Source organism: Arachis hypogaea, chromosome 2 (genome assembly GCF_003086295.3).
Source record: "Arachis hypogaea cultivar Tifrunner chromosome 2, arahy.Tifrunner.gnm2.J5K5, whole genome shotgun sequence".
Lineage (NCBI taxonomy): Eukaryota > Viridiplantae > Streptophyta > Magnoliopsida > Fabales > Fabaceae > Arachis > Arachis hypogaea.
The window spans coordinates 1,987,425-2,007,437 of record NC_092037.1 but is presented as its reverse complement, the minus strand read 5'-3'; the positions used below and the strand labels follow the sequence as shown (position 1 = coordinate 2,007,437).

General features: G+C 28.3%; 3 protein-coding genes across 3 annotated transcripts; 2 read left to right on the top strand and 1 right to left on the bottom strand.

The window, feature by feature from the left end:
• Nucleotides 1–1,583: 1,583 nt before the first annotated feature.
• LOC112761918 (epi-neemfruitin B 7-O-acetyltransferse L7AT-like) lies at nt 1,584–2,381 on the bottom strand. Its single transcript, XM_025808215.1, has one exon. It carries the CDS (start codon nt 2,379–2,381, stop codon nt 1,584–1,586), a length of 798 nt encoding a protein of 265 aa, XP_025664000.1.
• Nucleotides 2,382–4,072: 1,691 nt separating this feature from the next.
• On the top strand, nt 4,073–5,969 carry LOC112732418 (probable receptor-like protein kinase At5g24010). Its single transcript, XM_025781141.3, has one exon. The coding sequence runs from the start codon at nt 4,334–4,336 to the stop codon at nt 5,753–5,755; it is 1,422 nt and encodes a 473-aa protein (XP_025636926.1). The 5' UTR covers nt 4,073–4,333; the 3' UTR covers nt 5,756–5,969.
• A 4,509-nt stretch (nt 5,970–10,478) lies between these two features.
• LOC112732410 (ferric reduction oxidase 2) lies at nt 10,479–18,323 on the top strand. The gene is made up of 8 exons (XM_025781129.3): nt 10,479–10,788; nt 11,398–11,500; nt 11,893–12,102; nt 12,888–13,122; nt 14,015–14,342; nt 15,227–15,467; nt 16,568–17,292; nt 17,898–18,323. Exons 1-8 carry the CDS (start codon nt 10,587–10,589, stop codon nt 18,035–18,037), a joined length of 2,184 nt encoding a protein of 727 aa, XP_025636914.1. The 5' UTR covers nt 10,479–10,586; the 3' UTR covers nt 18,038–18,323.
• The last annotated feature ends 1,690 nt before the right edge of the window (nt 18,324–20,013 follow it).

Here is a 20,013-nt window from a genome sequence, read left to right as displayed (position 1 = left end):
TCTCTATATTAATATGAATAGAGTTATCATTAGTCAATAATAAAACTTGTATGTATCTATATATATTGACTCACTTTTACAAATCATAGAAAATGGGACATATCTCAAGTAAAATTATATATCTATATTTACATGTGTATATATATGTTGTTATTATAATTTTGATTAATGTTCATGAAGTTGGAGTAAGAAAATTTTATGATTGGTTTCATAAATCAGGTCTCCTTCTTCACGTTTCAAAGAATAAAAAAAAACAAACATCTACTAAAAAATGAAAAAACAACGCACAAAAAATAATATAAATAAATAGAAGTTCATACCTAATACAAATAAAAAATATATGAAAATTGTATTAGAATTTGTGAAAGTTAGCTTAAAAAATTAGAAATATACGAGGATTCCAATGACAATATAATAGTAGAAAACATGTGTGAGAAAATAAATAAAATCTGGTGTTAATAATTAATAATGGTAATTTTGAATATTTATTATATTAGATTTTTTTAATTTTGATAAGTATAAATACTTCAAAAAATTTTACCAAATTCAGCCTAAATATTGAAATAAATAATTAATTAATGATCTCTCATCTTATAAATTTTTCATTTTTTTTATTTTCTTTAATATGAGACTAATTTTATACACTTCACATTTATAATACTAACACTTCCTATAGCAAAAATCAAAACAGGGACAGTCGGACAAAAAACAAATTTAGGAACGGAATGAGACGAAGACGAAGAGCAAATAGACATTTTTCGCCCCCGTTCTCTCCCCGCTTCATTGACCTCCCTAATTAGATATCTCACTCTCTAAAAGAGTACACCGTTTTAATTTGTTCAGAGAGTTATAATACAAACATGATAATAGTCCAACTTAGCCTCATGTAGCTGAATCCTGCTACGGATACATGTACAAATCATATGTATGTAGTCAAATTTTAATTAAACTGGTTATTAGAGAGTAAACTTCTGTATTATTAATCACTTAACTTAAATTTTGATTGAAAAAACTTGGACACCTATCTTTTTCGTACTTACCAAGTGGCAGAGTAGTATTAATGGTAGTGGTAATAATATTGTAATTTTCTAGTTGTTAATATAAGTTCATTTGCATGAAACATGTACGTATCAATATACACGTTATATTTCATCTCCTTTGTCTCGGAGTTCAAATACTATGGGAATTATAAGCTCTTTTGGCTAATATCTATAGAACGTGTTATTAACCTCTCTTCTTAATTGCATGAACACAAACTTCTTATATTCACTTTTTCTTTAACATCAATTTAAAGGGAAAAAAAATTCAAAATTTCAAAACATCCGAAATATGAAGAACTTACAAACCAAACCAAAGAGACTACTTAATTATTAAAGCATAAAATATATTCATTTTTCTTTACTATATAATATATGGAGCTTAATAAATAATAATCATTACCCCACCTTATTGTGAGAATTACAAGAAGTTTTGACTAAAACATGAAATTAAACACACTATAATAATTTTATTAGTCAATTCATTCTCTTCTATTATGAACAAGATGTGGCTAATGATAAAAAAGAAAATGAATAGATTCATGCCTATAACCTTGAGTTAGACATTGCCAAAGGACTTGGATCAAGAGTTGCATAAGTGAGTAATCCTTCCAATGCCTCAACACCCTTATTATTAGACAAACTCATTTTCCTAAGAAAATTTTCTATGATTGATCTCCTTTCCTCTTCACTTTGCAACCTTGCAACAAAATCCATATCAATTTCTTCAATTGACTTCTTCACTTTACTCACCAACTCATTCAAATTCAACTCATGCTCACTCTTGTGTTCTGAAATTGTCAACCATAGAAAATTACCTATAGAATTTTTAGGATGCAGAGACTCTGCCATTCTTCGGCGAAGATTCATCGTATTCAGCAGAATAGAAGGCCTCTGAGTTCCAAATTGATCCTTTGATGCAGCCATGAAATACTTCCAGAACAATGCAGAAATTATCTGAACACGTGAAGGAGTATTAGGAGAATTCTTCAATGGGTTGGATGAAGATTTTGCCACTATTTGAGTCTTGAGGGTGGCAATAGCTGAATTTTTGAACAAAAACCTCCTTGTGATCCATTTTTCTTTCCTAAAAATGGAACCCCATGTTTTTCTTGACAAGTCTCTGAAATGTAAAGTACTTGTAGGGAACAATGAATTTGTAGCAAAGTTTGGTTTTGTCAACAGTTCTGAATTGTAGTTGCAGCCGGCTTTTTCTGTCCACACCTTCAGGAAGGTGTCAAGTGAATCACCATCAATGATCTTATGAGAAATGCAAAATCCAATTGCAATTCCACCACAATCAAAGATATTAACTTGAATGTTAGTCACATGATCTCCTATCATTGTTTCTTTGAAGTATGGAGTAGTTGGATGAAACTTGTTCAGTGTATTCAAATCAGGCTTCTTTAGAAACTTTGAAATAGGACAATTCACTTTGGCTACTACAAAGTTAGCACCTTCATCATTGCAATCAGTGGACAAATTATCTTTGATCTTTCCAGCAAGAGGATAGAATTGTGTTAGTGTTTCAGATAATGATTGTTTAAGTAACTCTAATCTCTTAGGGAATCCAGAGAGATTTTGTGAGGTGTAAAATAGGATGACTTTTGCAAGATTTTTAGGTGAGAGGGTGTAGAAGAAGAAGGTTTAATATTTTCTCTAGAAATGATTTCAACTTTAACTTCTTCCATTGTTTAGCTAAAATAATGAGCTTTATATAGCTTATGAAGAGACAGAGAAGGAAAGTTATATTGTAGTTGTGCATTTTAATCTGGTTGATATGTCTATATATACAGCATTAGGCCCCTTTATTTTCTAGAAGAACTTATCATTGCCTGATCATATATGAATATATTTTAAAGCATACATGTCCTCTTTTTTTTTGTTTGGTATTTTTTATATCCACGTCAGAAAAATTAATTAGTCATACTTATTTAAGTAAATGCTAATTAGTCACTTAATCAAGTCAAATTGACTACTAAATCAAATTAAATTGATTAATCATCTATGTGTCTTCTTATTAAAAACAATTTTATTCAAGTTAGGTAAGACTATTAACTTATTCAAAAATATTTAAAAAATAATTAAAAAAATCAATATAAAATAGTTTAAATTTATTTTATTTTATATTTCTTAATTTTTGTTAAAATAGTTGAGTAATATTAAATATAATAAATATATAATTATAAATATTATACTAGTAAATTTTATGTTGTTATCTTTCTAACATTACTATAGTTTACTAGTAAATTTTTTGTGTTAAATTTTAACACATCTTCTATATCTAAAATTTGATCATATATATATTTATGATATTTTAGATAATAGGTTACTACATGCATAACATGAGATTTAAACTCCCAACAAATATAGACGGATTAGTGATTGAACATAAAATAATTAATTAATTGTACAGGTACAAATTCTTGTAAGCTAAACTATATGTTCAATGGTAAATCACATTTATAAATTTATGTGAAACACCATGAAATCTTTTCTGTGAACTAATATGGTATTGCGGAATTAGCAATAATGCATGTTCGGCACGGAAGAAGAATTTTTAAGTTTCATACCTACTAAATTAACCACATTTGTTAAGAAGAACGGTATTATTAAGTTTAAGCTAGATTAGTTGGTTCCTAATTATAGTTTAAATAAATAACTATGGTCCTCGTCACTCATACTGAAAAATAAGAAATTAGGTAAAAATTTCCTGTTAGTTAATAAAATTTATATAGACAATGATTTATCTAACAAAATAAGAATTTAAAAAATTATTTGTTAAAAAAATATTTATTGAAGACTAAAGTTTTTTGCAATGAAAAATTACTTAACACTAATTTCAGTCATTACTCTAATAAAAACATTTACTTTTTATAACATTTAATATTAATAAAAAAATTAATTAGGTAATTTGATATTAGTAACAGATAAACCTATCAATGCCTCAATCCTCCTGTTAAGACATTTTCAACATGAATCTATCTCAGATTCTCAGTTATTAAAGTAAACAACTGAAGCAAAGTTAGCAAACCACACAGACAACCTATGAGTCTATGACATAAGTTACAGAGGTGTTAAGCGAATCTAACAGCATCTATTGTCTCTGGTGAGAAGTACTTCTTATCAGACACGCACATCGCGCGTGGGTCCCAACTCCAACGCGCTCTTCACTTTCACTGACTCATTCTCTCTCTCTCTCTCTTTCTCTTCCAATCAAAACACAACTCATTCCCTTCATTGTTCATTCATTCTTCAACTTCTTCTGTTTCATTTTCATCCTTTTCAGCTGCATCATGGCCCTCACGCGCCACCACACGCGCGTCCTCTCCTTCTTCTTCTTCTTCCACCTCTCTTGCTCAACTCTCTCCGTTCTCTCACACATGTTCTCCCCCATAGACAACTACCTCATCAACTGCGGCTCCTCCGAGTCAACCACCGCCGTTGACTTCCGTCGGTTCTCCGGAGATCTTTCCGGCAACCACCACTCCCCTCTACCATCATCATCAAACGGAGCTTTCCCACTCAGAAACAAAGGCAATTTTCTCGATTTGCCCTCAATCTACCGTACAGCCATGGTTTTCAACAAACCAACAAAGTACGTTTTCCCCATCAAGGAACAAGGCACACACATGGTACGTCTTCACTTTTTCGCATTCAATTCAACAAGATATGATCTGGGTCAAGCTCAATTTCACGTCTTGGTTAATGGTTTTGTTGTTTTAAGCAACTCTAGAAGAGTGATTAGTAGTGAAAAGCCAATGATCACCGAGTATTTGATAAAAGTCCTCAATGAGGAGCACCTAGTGATTCATTTTGTTCCAACTAAAGATTCCAGATTGGCGTTCGTGAATGCAATTGAGGTGATTTCTGCACCAAAGGACCTTGTTCCTGAAACTGCAACATACCTTAGTTCAAAGGGTATTGAGAATTTCAATGGATTAAGCAACCAAGCTATTGAAGTTGTGTATAGGGTCACTGTTGGGGGTCCTAAGATTACACCATTCAATGATTCATTGTGGAGGACTTGGATTCCTGATAACGAGTTCTTGAGATCGAGTTTTGGATCTGAAAGGCTTTACTTTGGTGGTAGGATCAAGTACCATGCTGGAGGAGCTAGCCGCGAAGTTGGACCAGATAATATGTACAATAGTGCAAGGTTGATCAAGAGTAACAATGATTCTGTTCCTAATGTTAATGTGACATGGGAGTTTCCAATAATTGGAGGTTATAAGTACCTTGTGAGGTTGCATTTCTGTGACATTGCTAGTATTCAACTTGGTTTGCTCTATTTCAATGTTTATGTCAATGGTTACCTAGCATTGCAAGATTTGGATCTATCGTCAATCACTGGTTCATTGGCCTCGCCATTTTATGCCGACTTTATCGTGGATGGAAATGGAATCGAAAACTTGAGTGTGGCCATTGGCCCTTCAAATAGCAGCATTCCATATGTCTATGATGCTATCTTAAATGGAGTTGAGGTTATGAAGATGAACAATTCTCACAATAGTCTTGATGGTGAAGTTTGTGCTGGTTTTGTTCTCAAGAACTGGGCAAGTGGAAATGAAAGCATTTTGCTTACTTTTATAGCTGCTATCTGCATTTTGTTGAGCATCTTCATTGTGGTTCGTAGGAAGATTATTGATTCCAGGAACTATGTGCCATGGTCAAGGTTGCCTATGAATGTTTCCGAAGACAATGAAATTAAGACTTAATCAGAAGGTAAAGAAACTTTTTGCAATATCAATAATTTAAAGTTCCTGTATTACTAGGTATTAGGTGTGAATATCAAACCTTTGTTCAATTTGCTGTGTAATATTGCAGGTTTCATTCTATTATCAAAACTGTTATGATTTCAAATATAGGCATGTAACTTATGTATTCAGTAGTAATATTTGAATTGTTAATACTTTATTGGCATGGATCAAATTTTGCCTTGGTAGAGATTAAAGCTCCAACTTTGAACTTCTTTATGAACTCAAGATTCTAAATTAATGGTAACTTTTCTAGCTTTTCGAGTTTTAAAGCATCATTTCTTGCTTAGATACAAACTTCACAAGTTTTGGATTAAGCGCTTCCTATTAGATGAAGTTATAGCTGTTTGCAATAGTGTAAATTTATTTCCTTAAAGTTTTAAGGAGTATATGTAGCATAAGAGCTTTATCTATTACAAGAAGTTTGATTGTAGTGTTGGTCAAGTCCTTGGTTTTTATCAATATTATTAATCTTATTGAAAAAACTTGGGCATCTATCTTTTCATACTTAGCTTCCCACCTCTTTTTCAAATGTCACTGTTTGGAAGAAGATCCTCTAATGTGAGAAGATGGGTAAAGTGGTAAAGTGGGTTAATCCCCATTGAATTTGTAACTTTCATTATATATCCACTACACCAAAAATTAGTGGAATTATTAGTTGATTAGTGGCAGGGTAGTATTGTTGGTAGTGGTTATGATAGTGTAGTTTTGTAGCTGTTAATATTAGTTCATTTTGCAGTGAAACATATACAAATTAATATATTTCATTTCCTTTGTGTTGGAATTCTGATACAATGGAAATTACAAGCTCTTTTGACTATGTATAGGACATTATTAAACCCTCTTCTCAATTGCATGAACACACAAAATGCTTTGCTAGTAGAACTTTTAAACAGAGAAACAATACATTAGTATTATTATTCTTATTATAACATTCACCTAAAGATGTAACTACAAGCCTATAATCTTGAGTTAGACCTTGTAGACCCCATTACGAAAGGACTTTGATCAAGAGTTGCATAACTGAGCAATTCAGTGAATAACTCCAAATGCTTCATTTTCTTCTCATCCATGGAAACCCAAGCTTTTATACCATCTTTAAACCTAGTATCAACCAATATTATGATATTTGTAAACACATAAGTACTTGTTAAACCAATAAGACTCACCCACATAGGTTTTTCCCACCCAAAATCTGCATCATAGAATCCAAAGTTACACCAACTAGTAAAACCTAATCTTTCCAATGCTTATCCCTTGTTTTACTGCCAAAATTCCTAAGAACATCTATCATTGAACTTTCCTCCTCGTCACTTTGCAATCTTACAACAAAATCCTTATCAACTTCTTGGATTGAGTTCTTCAATTTACTCACCAACTCAACCAAACTCAACTCATGTTCACTCGTGTTCTGCTGGTGTGAACCATAGAAAATTCCCTATAGAATTCTCAGGACGTAGAGATTCGTCCATTGTTCGGCAAAGATTCATCGAATGAGTCACCATAGAAGGCCTTTGAGTTCCAAATTGTGTCTTTGATGCACCTATGAAACACTTCCACAAAAATGCAGAAACTATCTGGACACGTCACACGTGTAGGATGATTCTTCAATGGATCTAATGAAGATTTCGCCAGTATTTGAGCCTCGAGTGCAGTAATAGTTGAATTTGTGAATAAAAATCTTCTTATGGCCTATTTTTCTTCCCTAAACAAGGAACCCCAAATTTCCTTTGTTGTCTCTGAAACATAAAGTACTTGTAGGGATGAAAGAACTATTAAAAGTAATTCCACTCAAGTTTGGTAGAACCGTATAAATATTAATTTACTCCTAAAATTTTCTCCTTCGAATTTTAACAGGTGTTTGTATCTATGATTTTTTCCCCTTAATTTTTTACAGTATCCTCCAACCCAACAGGTTAAAGATTAGTCCGTCTAAGGAATTTTATTTAAGAGATTACTTCTAGCCAATAGATTGCTACATTCACAAGACGGGATTTGAACACCTAACACTTGTTTAAGCGAACGAGTGAATTAACCACTCGACCAACCCAAATTAGTTCTTATCTATGATTGTTTGAACCTAAAATAATTTAATCATACTACACAAAAAATTAACCACTCGTATGAAATATATGTTAAAATATAAAATATCATTGAAAATGAGTGAAATAACATAGATATTATTTTTTATTAGGGGCGAAGCCACATAGTGAAGAAGGGGGCAATGGCCTCTTCAAATTTTAATTTTTTACATGTAAATTATATGTAAATTTCAATTTAGTATTCTTTAAAATTTTATTTTAATCTTATTTTATTGTGTAAATATTTTTAATCCCCCTCTAATATTTCATCTAACTTCGTCCCCTGTGTTTTATGTATACATAACATCAAGTCCTTATAAGCTAAACTATATATTCATTGGTAAATCACATTTATAAGTTTATGTTGGACCATTAAATCCTTTATGGTGAACTGACTAATATGGTGTTGCGCAATAATGCATGTTTGGCATGTGAGAAAAATTGTTGAGTTTCCTTCCTGCTAAATTAAACACATTCATCGAATAGCAGGGGTAATACATGATAGAGTAAATGTGAGCTAAAAAGAATTGGTTAGAGCTTAAGCTAGTTAATTAGCAACTAAGTATTAGTTAGTGACAGCTGGCAGATACCCTTTCTATATCTAGCTAGAACCTAACTATATAACTAACTTTCACTTGATCAAATAAATTTATTTTTTTATATACATGTTAGACAAATAAATTCTTAACAAATTTTATTATAATACAATTAGGTTCTCAAAAGATATACTATAAAATAAATTAGTCCTCTTTTTAAACGATGCTGTGACCAATCTATCTCACGAAAGTAATTCTCAAAAATATTTAAAACTAAAAATTTATTGATAAACAATGTATCTGATCTAAAATTCCTCGAAAATTAACTTGGATATTTATTCTAAAAAATTTAATCTGTCCACATATTTCATATGGTATCATATTGTACCGTACTTCCAAGTGTTTTATACTTTTATATATCATAAATTTTAATTTCTAAAAGATTATTTATTTATTTTTTTAATTCCATAAAATAAAAGTTTATTTATAGAATCATTTTGTTCAGAACTAACATGAGATATATAGAGATGCACGCTTTAAGGTTGACCTTCCCCCCAAGAATTGGTTAATCATGCGGTATTAATGTGATGATTACTTGTTCATATGAGCGAAAGAAAAGTCTAAAAAAAACCAAAATATTATATATAAAACATTTATTCGTGGAATGAAGGTGAAGTACACATCAGAGAATTTTAATAGAGGCAAGGTTCATGACCATCCTACGTAGTCTTTCTGAAAATGTATAAGATTTGAGATTAGATATTAGAGGCAAAGGAATTAGCAAGTTCAGATTGTTATTATGAGGGTCGATTAGAACACCTTATACTTAATTAAAAAGCATTTTACTAATAATTCAAAAGGGATTTAAGTCCTCACAAATGGAAAATATATATCATTTAGTATATTTTAGTTTTACATTTAGCATAAACCATGCCGTTTAGAATAGTAAATGGATATATTTTATTATTGTGTTAGTTCATGTATATACATGCTTATTTTATGATGATAAATTAATAAAAAAAATGCATACTTTTTATTTTGATTGACTTTTCCTTATAATGGAAAAGATGTTAATACAATAGGCTGTCACTGAATAACAAAAACATTTTTTGTTACTATTAATTGTCAAAGAATATTTAATTCTTAACGTTTTTCAATTATTTAATTGTGAAGAACATCTTTAATATTTTTTAGAATCATCGACATATCAATGATAGAAGACTAAAATAATGTTTTTTTTTCTTCTTCAACTGAATACTGTAAAAAAAAATTCTTCAGATAGTGTGGTATATCTATTAAAAAAGGTAGTAATGTATTTTATTCTAATGAATCATAAAATGGATAAAGTAAAGAGTATATATGTAGATACAGAAAATAATGAATCAATTATAATTAAATTTTGGATAAAGTATATTCTTTTTTAATATTTTTTAAAAATATCCTAAATATTTAATTTATTTTAATTTTGTCTTTAATATTTTTATAAGTATTTATTTTATCTTTATCTATAATAAATTAAAAAAATATATATATTTATACACAAATATATAGTAATTAATTTTGGTAGTTAATTTTAATATATAAATAGATTTTTTTTTCATAGTAAGGCACGAGCATGGATAATCTTACCTTATCATCCACAAAAGTTTCACCAACTTAATTCCCTTATCATATTTGGAGGTGACATAAAAATTAAAAATCAATTACAATTATTTTAGTTTACAAAAATATAGAAAGAAATTATTTAGTTCTAAATATAATCAAATCCAAGATTGTCAACTCTTTGATCCACATGCATGCATGGTTTGTGCATGATACAATGATGCAACATTGATAATTTCTAAATTTCTATATCATATTCCAGACACTGTTTCATGATCATGGGGACACATGAACCATGCTTTTTTTTTTCATTTTTATTTATTTTTTTTCCTGCTGTCCCAATCCAATTAATTCCTATAGTTTAGTTTGTACTTATTGTTCATTCCATTATATTATTATTATAACCTTAATTCTTGTACTATATATACACTTGAACTTTCACTCAGATTCTCCTCATTAGAGAGACTCATCTTTTCCCCAAAGAAACATACATTACATATCTTATATTCTTGAGTTAACATATATATTTAAAACTAAAAAAAAATAAATAAATAAGGGAAAAAGAAAAGAAAGATGGGAGATAAAAAAATAGTGAAAAGATCACCATCTCAAGTAAAATATGACATGATTCTATATGCAATAAGGGTTGTGGTGCTGGTTGTTCTTCTTGGTTGGATTTTCATTTGGATAATGATGCCTACAAGTACTTTCAGACAAACATGGTTACCTCATCTCAGAGCAAAGACAACTACCTCAACCTATTTTGGTTCACAGGGTAATTTTATTATTATTATTATTCGATAGTGGGATAACACTTTGTTGTTATATTATTATTATTAGATTTAATTATTCTATTAGTTCTTATAGTTTCATCAAATTTTTAATTAGATCTATATACTTTTTTTTCCTTTCAATTGGGTCTCTACACTACTTTAGTTTTGTAATTAAGTCTTTCCTAGCTAGTGTAAAAAATATTAGAGTTAACTGAATATTTTTTGCAAATTGAAGGTATTTATAATTAAAAATTTAATTAAATCTTTGATCGCATGTATTTTGGTAAAAATATTATGTTAATTTTAACATTTTTAACATAAAAATGACGTAATTACAAAATTAAAAGCGGTGTAGGAACCCAATTGAAAGGAAAAAAATATAAGGATATAATTAAAAATTTGCTAAAATTATAGGGACAATAGAACAATTAAACCTTATTATTATTAGTCGATCGATCCCATCTAATGGGATAAGATTTTATTATTATTATTATTATTATTATTATTATTATTATTATTATTATTATTATTATTATTATTATTTCACTCTTTAATATATAATTTGTTTGCATTTTCACCATGTTTATGGTGTTATTTACATATAATTGCAGGTACAACACTTTTGATTTATACTTTTCCAGTATTGTTCATAGCTTCTCTTGGGTGCATCTACCTCCATATAGTCAAAAAAGCAAATGATTCCAACATGGATAGGTAATAATCAATACTAATATTTATCTAAATAAATTCACTTAAATCTTTTACTTGGTCATCTCTATCTTTTTTTTTTCTTTTTTTTAATATAATAAAAATGCTAAAGAATAAAAAATTAGTTTCACTATATAAGATAAGAATTTAGTATTTAATTATGAGGAGTGCTAGGGGCCAATAATTTTTGTATTTTATAACCATCAATTAGTCATCAATAGTATTTTTAATGGTGTGAGATTAAATTCAATAATGTGGGATTATTCAATTTTATTTTGATAGTTAAATGTTTGCCAACTTTTTAAAAGTTACTGCCCCGAGATTTTTCCTTTAATTATATTTTTAATGATTAGTTTTTTTTTTCTATGACTTATTTATTATTTATTTTACCATCTCAGATGTGACAATAAGAATGATGCTAAAGGAGGTAAGGTAACAATATGGAAGCGCCCATTTATTGTAAAAGGGCCTCTTGGGATTGTTTCTGGAACAGAGGTAGCAATGTTGTTAATGTTTATTGGACTCCTGGTTTGGTCCTTTGCTACTTACTTGCACAATTTCTTTGCTCTAATCACACAAAAATCAGCAGCACAATTTGGTGTAAAAGTGTAAGAATTTTCATTAGTTTTTTTCTACCATTATTGTTATTTTTACATTAAATATAGAAGGTCTAAATATTTTTTTATTTCTCTAAAATTTGGTTATTATTATTATTAGTTTTGGTCTTTCTGAAATTTTTGTTTTATTTGGTCCAAATAAATCCTGTGTTAATGTTTTCTCATAAGGCAAAATATAAAAAAAATTGCAAAGACAACAAATTCATAGGTTGATAACAACAGTCACATTCTTTTTTAAAAAAAAAAAAGAAAAGAAAACTATTTCTTTAATTTCATGATAAACTTAATTATTTTCAAAACATATATTTTTTGGATTTAGAATTATTTCATGTGAAAATTCAAACTTAAATATTGAAATATATCATATATTCTGTTCAATTAAAAATATTCAGTTCGATTAAACCAAGATGAAAAAAGAAAAATGATTAATAATTACTTATAACATAAATTAATCTTTTTTATTTACTACAATATTTTTTATTTATGACCAGAGTTTTAAAACCGTGACCATAGTAATAAAAAACGTGATTATAAATCTATGATCACTATTTTTTATTTTTTCTGACGTAATCACAGATTTATGATTATAATTTTTTTATTTGTAATCACGATTTATTTTTTGTCACAATTGTAATATTTTTCATCTAACATTTTTGACCATAGTTTATAATCGTGATTATAAAATAGTCACGAATAAAAATCATCACTATAACTTAATCTATGATCACTCTATTCTAAACCGTACAAACTTCATTCCATCTTATTTAATGTGGCAGATGGGAATTGAAACTGGAGGACGCAGGACTAATATTGGGTTTGGTTGGTAACATATGCTTGGCATTCTTGTTCTTTCCTGTGTCACGTGCCTCCCCCGTGCTTCCACTTCTTGGCCTCACCTCTGAGAGTTGCATTAAGTACCATATTTGGCTTGGGCATTTGGTTCTCACTTTCTTCACTGCCCATGGCATTTCCTACATCATTTTTTGGGCTGCCACCAACCAAATTTCTCAGGTTAATTTAACAATTATATACTCCCATTCATTTGTATATGGATAATTATTTATCCAATAGAGAACTCAATTATAGTTTTTTAAAATTATAAGAATCTAACTTAAAAATTTAATAAAATAATAAAAATTTGTAAAATAATTATACTTAGATTAAAAAAGTGAGCTAATACTAAATTTAAAATCTAAATTGACCATATTTGTTGGGAAAAATAATAACTTTAAAAGACAATTAGTTATGAACTATGGTGTACAGATACGGACACTGATATGACAGGATATAACATAGGACATGTAAACATACAAATTTAAAATTTTTATAAGACACGAGAATTTAGCATATATATAAAATGTAAAGTAGTTTTTAGATAAATTGTAATGTTATTTTGGTATTTTACAGATATTAAAATATAAATTAGTTTTTTAACTGCTTTTTATTTTTTAAATTATATAAAATATTTAATTTTTTTATAATTAATAATATATATTATTTCTAAACTCATTTTAAAAATACATATTAAGAATAAGGTTAGACACGCTGATACGTGATAGTATTTAGGTGTGTTTAAATATGTCTAAAAAAAAGTTTTTTATTTTTTATTAAAATACAATTAAATACAAAAAACACACGTGTATCCAAAATGTGTCCAACACATAAACACAATAAATTAGAGAAGTATCTGTACTTAAGAGGTTATGAATAGAGAGAAAGAGTAGACTAGTGTTTATATGTGGTGGAAATTAAACAAGACAAAAATTAAGTAAATTGAACAAATTTTTTAATGTGTACACTTAACATCATTGATAATTGACGAAAAACATGTTGTAGTCCATCTCGAATCTCTATAATAATTATTCTTTTTCTTATATCAAATTGAGTGATTTTTTTTTCATAGATGGTGAAATGGGAGAAAATTGGGATATCAAATGTGGCCGGAGAGATTTCATTGGTATGTGGTTTGATCCTATGGATTGCAACAATTCCTGGCATTAGAAGAAGATTCTTTGAGCTCTTCTTCTATGCTCACTACCTCTACATATTCTTCATGATCTTCTTCATCTTCCATGTTGGAATTTCCTATGCAAGCATCATGCTCCCTGGTTTCTACATCTTCATGGTTGATCGTTTCCTAAGGTTTCTTCAGTCAAGAACCCATATTCATTTGGTTTCTGCTCGTGTCTTGCCTTGTGATACCATAGAACTCAACTTCTCTAAAACCCATGGTAAGTAACTAATTAACATAGTCATCAACATCCTTATTAATTACCGTTGTGTTTGGATTGGTACATAGCTTCCTCACTGTTTGATTTTGAGAACAAATAATCTAGGACATAAAGGATAAAAACATAAAAATTAATATTTTATATTTTGTTTGTTGATAAATTGAATATAAGATAGAACAGATAATAAAAAGTTAACTTATTTTCACATTTTATTTCACACAAAATTAAAAAAATAATAATGTAATTATAAAAAAGTTTAATTATTCTGTCGATTCTTATATATAGTTTCATTGAATTTTCGATTAGATTTTTAGACTTTTTTTAGTTTGGGTCCTTATACCATATTAAATTTTGTAACTATGTTCCTACCGTGACAAAAATATTGAAATTAATAGAATATTCTGTTGAACTATAGAAAATATTCAGTCAAGTGTCAGGCATATTCGTTTTGTTTAACAGAATATTCTGTTAGTTCTAACATTTTTGTCACAGTAGATACTTAATTACAAAATTTAATATGGTATGAAGATTCAATTAAAAAAAGTATAAGAATCTAATTAAAAATTCAGTGAAATTATAGAGACTGATAGAATAATTAAACCTATAAAAAATTGATAGTGTTGATATAAGATACACAAATAAAAAGAAAAGCAACATTAAAAGAGACAAATTTTATTTATTTGCTGTCCTTCTAAAATGTGAAAATAAAAGAGCACCAATTTTTTATCTTATCTTTGAATTCCATGTTATGTCTCTAATATTAAATGCAATTTATCTTTTTTATTATTTCTTTTTTTGTTCAAAGTATCTAGCTAGTACTTAAATAATTTAGTACATTCAAAATTAATGTAGTGTGTTATTATTATATTTTGCTTTTTGGGCAGAGTTAAGTTACACGCCCACAAGTGTTATGTTCATAAATATACCAAGCATATCAAAGCTACAATGGCATCCATTCACCATTACTTCAAGTAGCAAATTGGAGCCAGAAAAGCTTAGTGTTGTTATTAAGAGTGAAGGAACTTGGTCCAAAAAACTGTACCAAATGCTCTCAACACCTACAATTGATCACATTGATGTATCTGTTGAAGGCCCTTATGGACCTGCATCAACTAATTATCTAAGGTACTCATCAACTTTAATTTAATTCAAAATCATTTTGTCATCAATAATTCTTTATTATGTTTATTTGACTAAGCTCTTTAGTGCATGTTTTGAGGTTTTACTGTAAATTTTATACTTGCTATTTACTTTAGAATTTTGTAAAAAAAAATTAATTTTATTAGTTTTTATTTTGATTTCCTACATGTTCTGCTTTGTCAGAATGTTGTAAATGAATAGTAAAGTTTGATTGTTACTATTTTTACTTATAAATTTTTATTTTTCATCTTAAAATGCTAAAAATAAAAAATAATGGACATAAAAATAAAAAAATAAAAACTGAATCCAATTAGGTAGCGTTTATTTTGAGGTATTGGGATGGAGACTAGGAGATTATGACTCAATATCATATTTGTTGGTCCAAATATTGATATTAAAATTTCAGTATTTCAGTACTTCTAAAAAATGGAGACACAAAGGACTGAAATTTTTTAGGATGGAAACTGAACTTTTAATAACATTTTATACCTAAAATACCCTCATATCAATTAATTAATTTCAATTTTACTCTTTGTGCAAATTAAATTAGAACTTCTTTCTTATTTCGATATCTGTCTCTTTAGCGTTTGGTAAAGAGACAGAGACTAAGAGACAGATATTGAAATAAATCTCAGTATTTTGTTTGGTGCAAAGTGGGAGACAGAAATTGAAACAAGAATTAAATTCTAATTTAATTTGTACAAAGGGTAAAATTAGAATTAATTAATTGAAATGAAAGTGTTTTAAGTATAAAATGTTATTAAAGTTTCAGTCTTCATCTTTAAAAATTTTAGTCCCCTGTGTCCTCACTTTTTGGAGGTACTTAAATACTGAAATTTTAGGGATAGAGACAGAAATTTTAGTATCAATTTCTAAACCAACAAACATGATACTGAGTCTTAGTCTCCCAATCTCTGTCTCAGTACCTCAAAACAAATGCTACCTTATTTTACACCAAACACAATACTGAAATTTAATTATTTCAGTCTCTGTCTCTCCGTCTCAGTCTCTCTTCCAAACGCTAACTTATTAATTTCTCCTAAATCACTAATAATTATTGTTTTCTTTTTTATTATTTTTATCAGGCATGATTCACTTGTTATGGTTAGTGGAGGAAGTGGCATAACACCTTTTATCTCCATCATTAGGGACTTAATTTATCTTAGCACCACATTCAAGTACAAAACCCCAAAAATACTCCTAATTTGTGCATTCAAGAACACTTCATCTCTCTCAATGTTAGACTTGATCCTCCCAATTTCTGGCACCCCATTTGAAATTTCTAATTTGGAGTTACAAATTGAAGCCTACATCACAAGAGACAAGGAGTTCAAATCAAATACCTTAATCAACCTTCAAACAAAATGGTTCAAACCTAATCCAAATGATGCCCCAATATATGCCATATTAGGCCCAAATAATTGGCTTTGGTTTGGAGCTATAATTTCAAGTTCTTTCATCATTTTTCTTATTTTAATTGGGATCATTACACGTTACTACATTTTCCCTAAAGATCATAACACAAATGGAATATTCTCATACTCTTTGAAGGCTTTAATTAACATGCTAGTAATGTGTGTGTCCATAGCCATAGTTGCTAGTGTAGCTGTTCTTTGGAACAAGAAATTAAGTGCTAAGAAAGGAAATAATCAAGTTCAACATTTGGAAGGGTTATCACCAACAATGTCACCAAGCTCAGTGGTTTATTACAATAATGGAGGGAATCATAATGTGGAATTGGAAAGCCTTCCAAGCCAGTTAATTGCTCAAGCTACCAATGTTCATTATGGTGAAAGACCTGACCTAAGAAGTAAGCCTCTTCTATATACTTCTACAAGAGTAATTAAATTAAAATTCTAATCCTAATTATTGACCAAATTAAAATAAAGAGGCTAACTCTATCTTTTAGAATTTGAAAATGACAAATTTATAGAAAGTCAACTGAAAAAAAATTAAGATGCTAACTTATTTGTTTCGCTACAAGAAAGTCAGTAGATAGCGACAATTTTTCTAAAATCTATATACCTTTTGAATTTTGTCTCTTAGAATAGAAAAAATAAAGACGTATATTTTCTGTTTTTGAAGAAGTATTTAAATTACAGATTTTTTTGTCTTTATAACAAAAGAATATATTTTTATCTCAGAGATAGAATTCAAACAAAATTTATATGTATGAGATCAAAAAAGTTAATACATCCTACATTTTGAAATATTAAAAAGACGAATTTATCATTTTTTTTATTCTTTATAGATTATATATATCTCTTTTTTTTGTTAAAGATAAACTTGATAATAATTTATAATTTAATTTCTAAGTACAATTATGTCTCATCTCCTATATTATATATGAATGAAATGAAATGAAATCACTAGTTTTAATATAATCTTTTTTTATTTATTTATTTTACTTTGCAGAAATACTATTTGAAATCAAAGGGTCAAGCGTGGGAGTTTTTGCTTCAGGACCCAAGAAAATGAGGCAAGAGGTTGCAGCTATATGCTCAACTGGTTTAACTGAAAATCTACACTTTGAGTCCATTAGTTTTAGCTGGTAATTTTATATTATAATTTATAATCATGTTATGTTGTAAAAGCTATTACAAAGAGAATTTTACTTTCAACTTCTATAATAGTAGCTAGTGGTCTCAGCTTGCCTTGGTGGATGGGAAACATTTCAAGTGCACTGAGGAGCACCGATGTACCAGTTATTTCAACCGTTGATTTCAATTAATATATATTATATATATTTTTAATAATTCAGATTAACGGTTAAAATAATTAGTGCACCGATATTCTCAATGCACTTGAAATATTTTCTGGTGGATATATATGTATTTGTATTTGTAACCTTATATTTTAACTTAAATAAATGTATATTATTTTGTGTATGTAAAACAATATTTCATTTATCCATTTTTTTTTTATCCATGGTGAACAATGCGCTGCAAGAAATGTCTAAAAATGTTTATATTTATATAAACTATATATTAAGTATTCTTCTCTTTAAAAAAATGAACTTAAACTTGATAACTTTTTTTTTCAAAAAATAACTGTTAAGCAATTAATAATCAAATCACAACAATACTATTTGTACAATTGTACATAGTGAAATGAGTCAGTTAATTTATGGAAGTTGTGGTTCACTTTGCTATGTTCAAATAATGTTATTGCTCAATTTATTAATTAAGTATTGAAATATATTTTCTATATGTTATTTGTTTCTTTTGAATTTGGAAGCATATAAAAGACAGTGCCAAATGACAAATGTGCATACCAATCTCTGGAATCAAGATCAGGTGACATTAACAGTTGTATGAACAGTATATACCATGTGACAATAACACCTCCATTATTGTGTCAAGAGAAATTCTTAGCCCAGTATTTTTTTAATATTTTTTATTATTATTTAACCAAGTATAAACATTAATTTGCATTTAATAAATAAATTTTATTAATTTATATGTGAAAAATATAAGTACAAACAGTATTGATTTATATATGTAAATTTTGATAAATATAAATACAAATTATATATTTTTTATGTATAAAATTTTTATAAATATAAATATAAATTATATTATTGATCAAGTATTATATTGACCATAATCTTAACACTGTTGTTATGTTAATCTATGTAGAGTAGTATTAAGTAACTAAACTTTTAACCAAATAAGTTAAAATCACCATAAAAAAGTAGGTTGTTTTTTTTAATTTATTTTCTCCTCTGCTTATTCTCTCCTTTTTCTTCATGCTTTTTCTCCTCTCCTTCTTATTCAATTGGTGTGTACTTTTCTTTTTCATGCGTTCTTTTTCTTCTTCTATCTTTACTTCTTGTTGTGTGTGTCTTTGTTTTTCTTCATACTTAGTTCTTCTTTCTTCTTTTTCTTCACTTGTTAATTGTTTTGTGTGTGTATGTGTTTTAATTTTTTTTCCACTTTCTTCTTTATTTTGTCGCATGTGTTTAATTTCCAGATTTAGTTAATTAAAACATGTTACATTCATATATTACTTTATACTCTTCAAAAAAAGTCCACAGCCTTTAGGCAAAAGGAAAAACGAATTGTTATTATTAGAAGTTTATAGGACCACGTTTAAGCTTGAATTCTTTATGTATACTTTTCTCAGCTTTGATACAAATAAAGTGTTGAAATTATTCTAGGGAAATGGTGGAAAACATATATGATGTATTATCTCAAATTAATGAGATCAACTCCTATATAACTTGTAGATCCATTTTGCCAACTTTTACATCACATATGGAACAACAATGAAATTGATTTTTTTTTTCATAATATCCCCCAATTCAGTATGTCAAAAATTAATTTGTCATGAATTGAAATTCTGTTTAAGAATTTTCTGCTGACCAATTAATTGCTGACCAACTCAATTTGGTTTGGTTCAAATTTTGTGTGTCAAAATCAAACACCAAACTAAACCGAATAAAAAACTACAAAAAATCATTTTTTCATTTTTTCGATTTATTCTGTTATTAATTTTTTTTTTTTTGGTTGATCAATTTTGTTTGGATTAG

What these genes read in the sequence shown, in the direction of transcription:
- LOC112732410 (XM_025781129.3), top strand. Translation starts at nt 10,587, where the DNA reads ATGGGAGATAAAAAAATAGTGAAAAGATCACCATCTCAAGTAAAATAT. An exon ending in AACCTATTTTGGTTCACAGG is followed by an intron (nt 10,789 to 11,397) that starts GTAATTTTATTA and finishes ATATAATTGCAG; the next exon opens with GTACAACACTTTTGATTTAT. An exon ending in CAACTTCTCTAAAACCCATG is followed by an intron (nt 14,343 to 15,226) that starts GTAAGTAACTAA and finishes CTTTTTGGGCAG; the next exon opens with AGTTAAGTTACACGCCCACA.
- LOC112761918 (XM_025808215.1), bottom strand. Translation starts at nt 2,381, where the DNA reads ATGATAGGAGATCATGTGACTAACATTCAAGTTAATATCTTTGATTGT.
- LOC112732418 (XM_025781141.3), top strand. Translation starts at nt 4,334, where the DNA reads ATGGCCCTCACGCGCCACCACACGCGCGTCCTCTCCTTCTTCTTCTTC.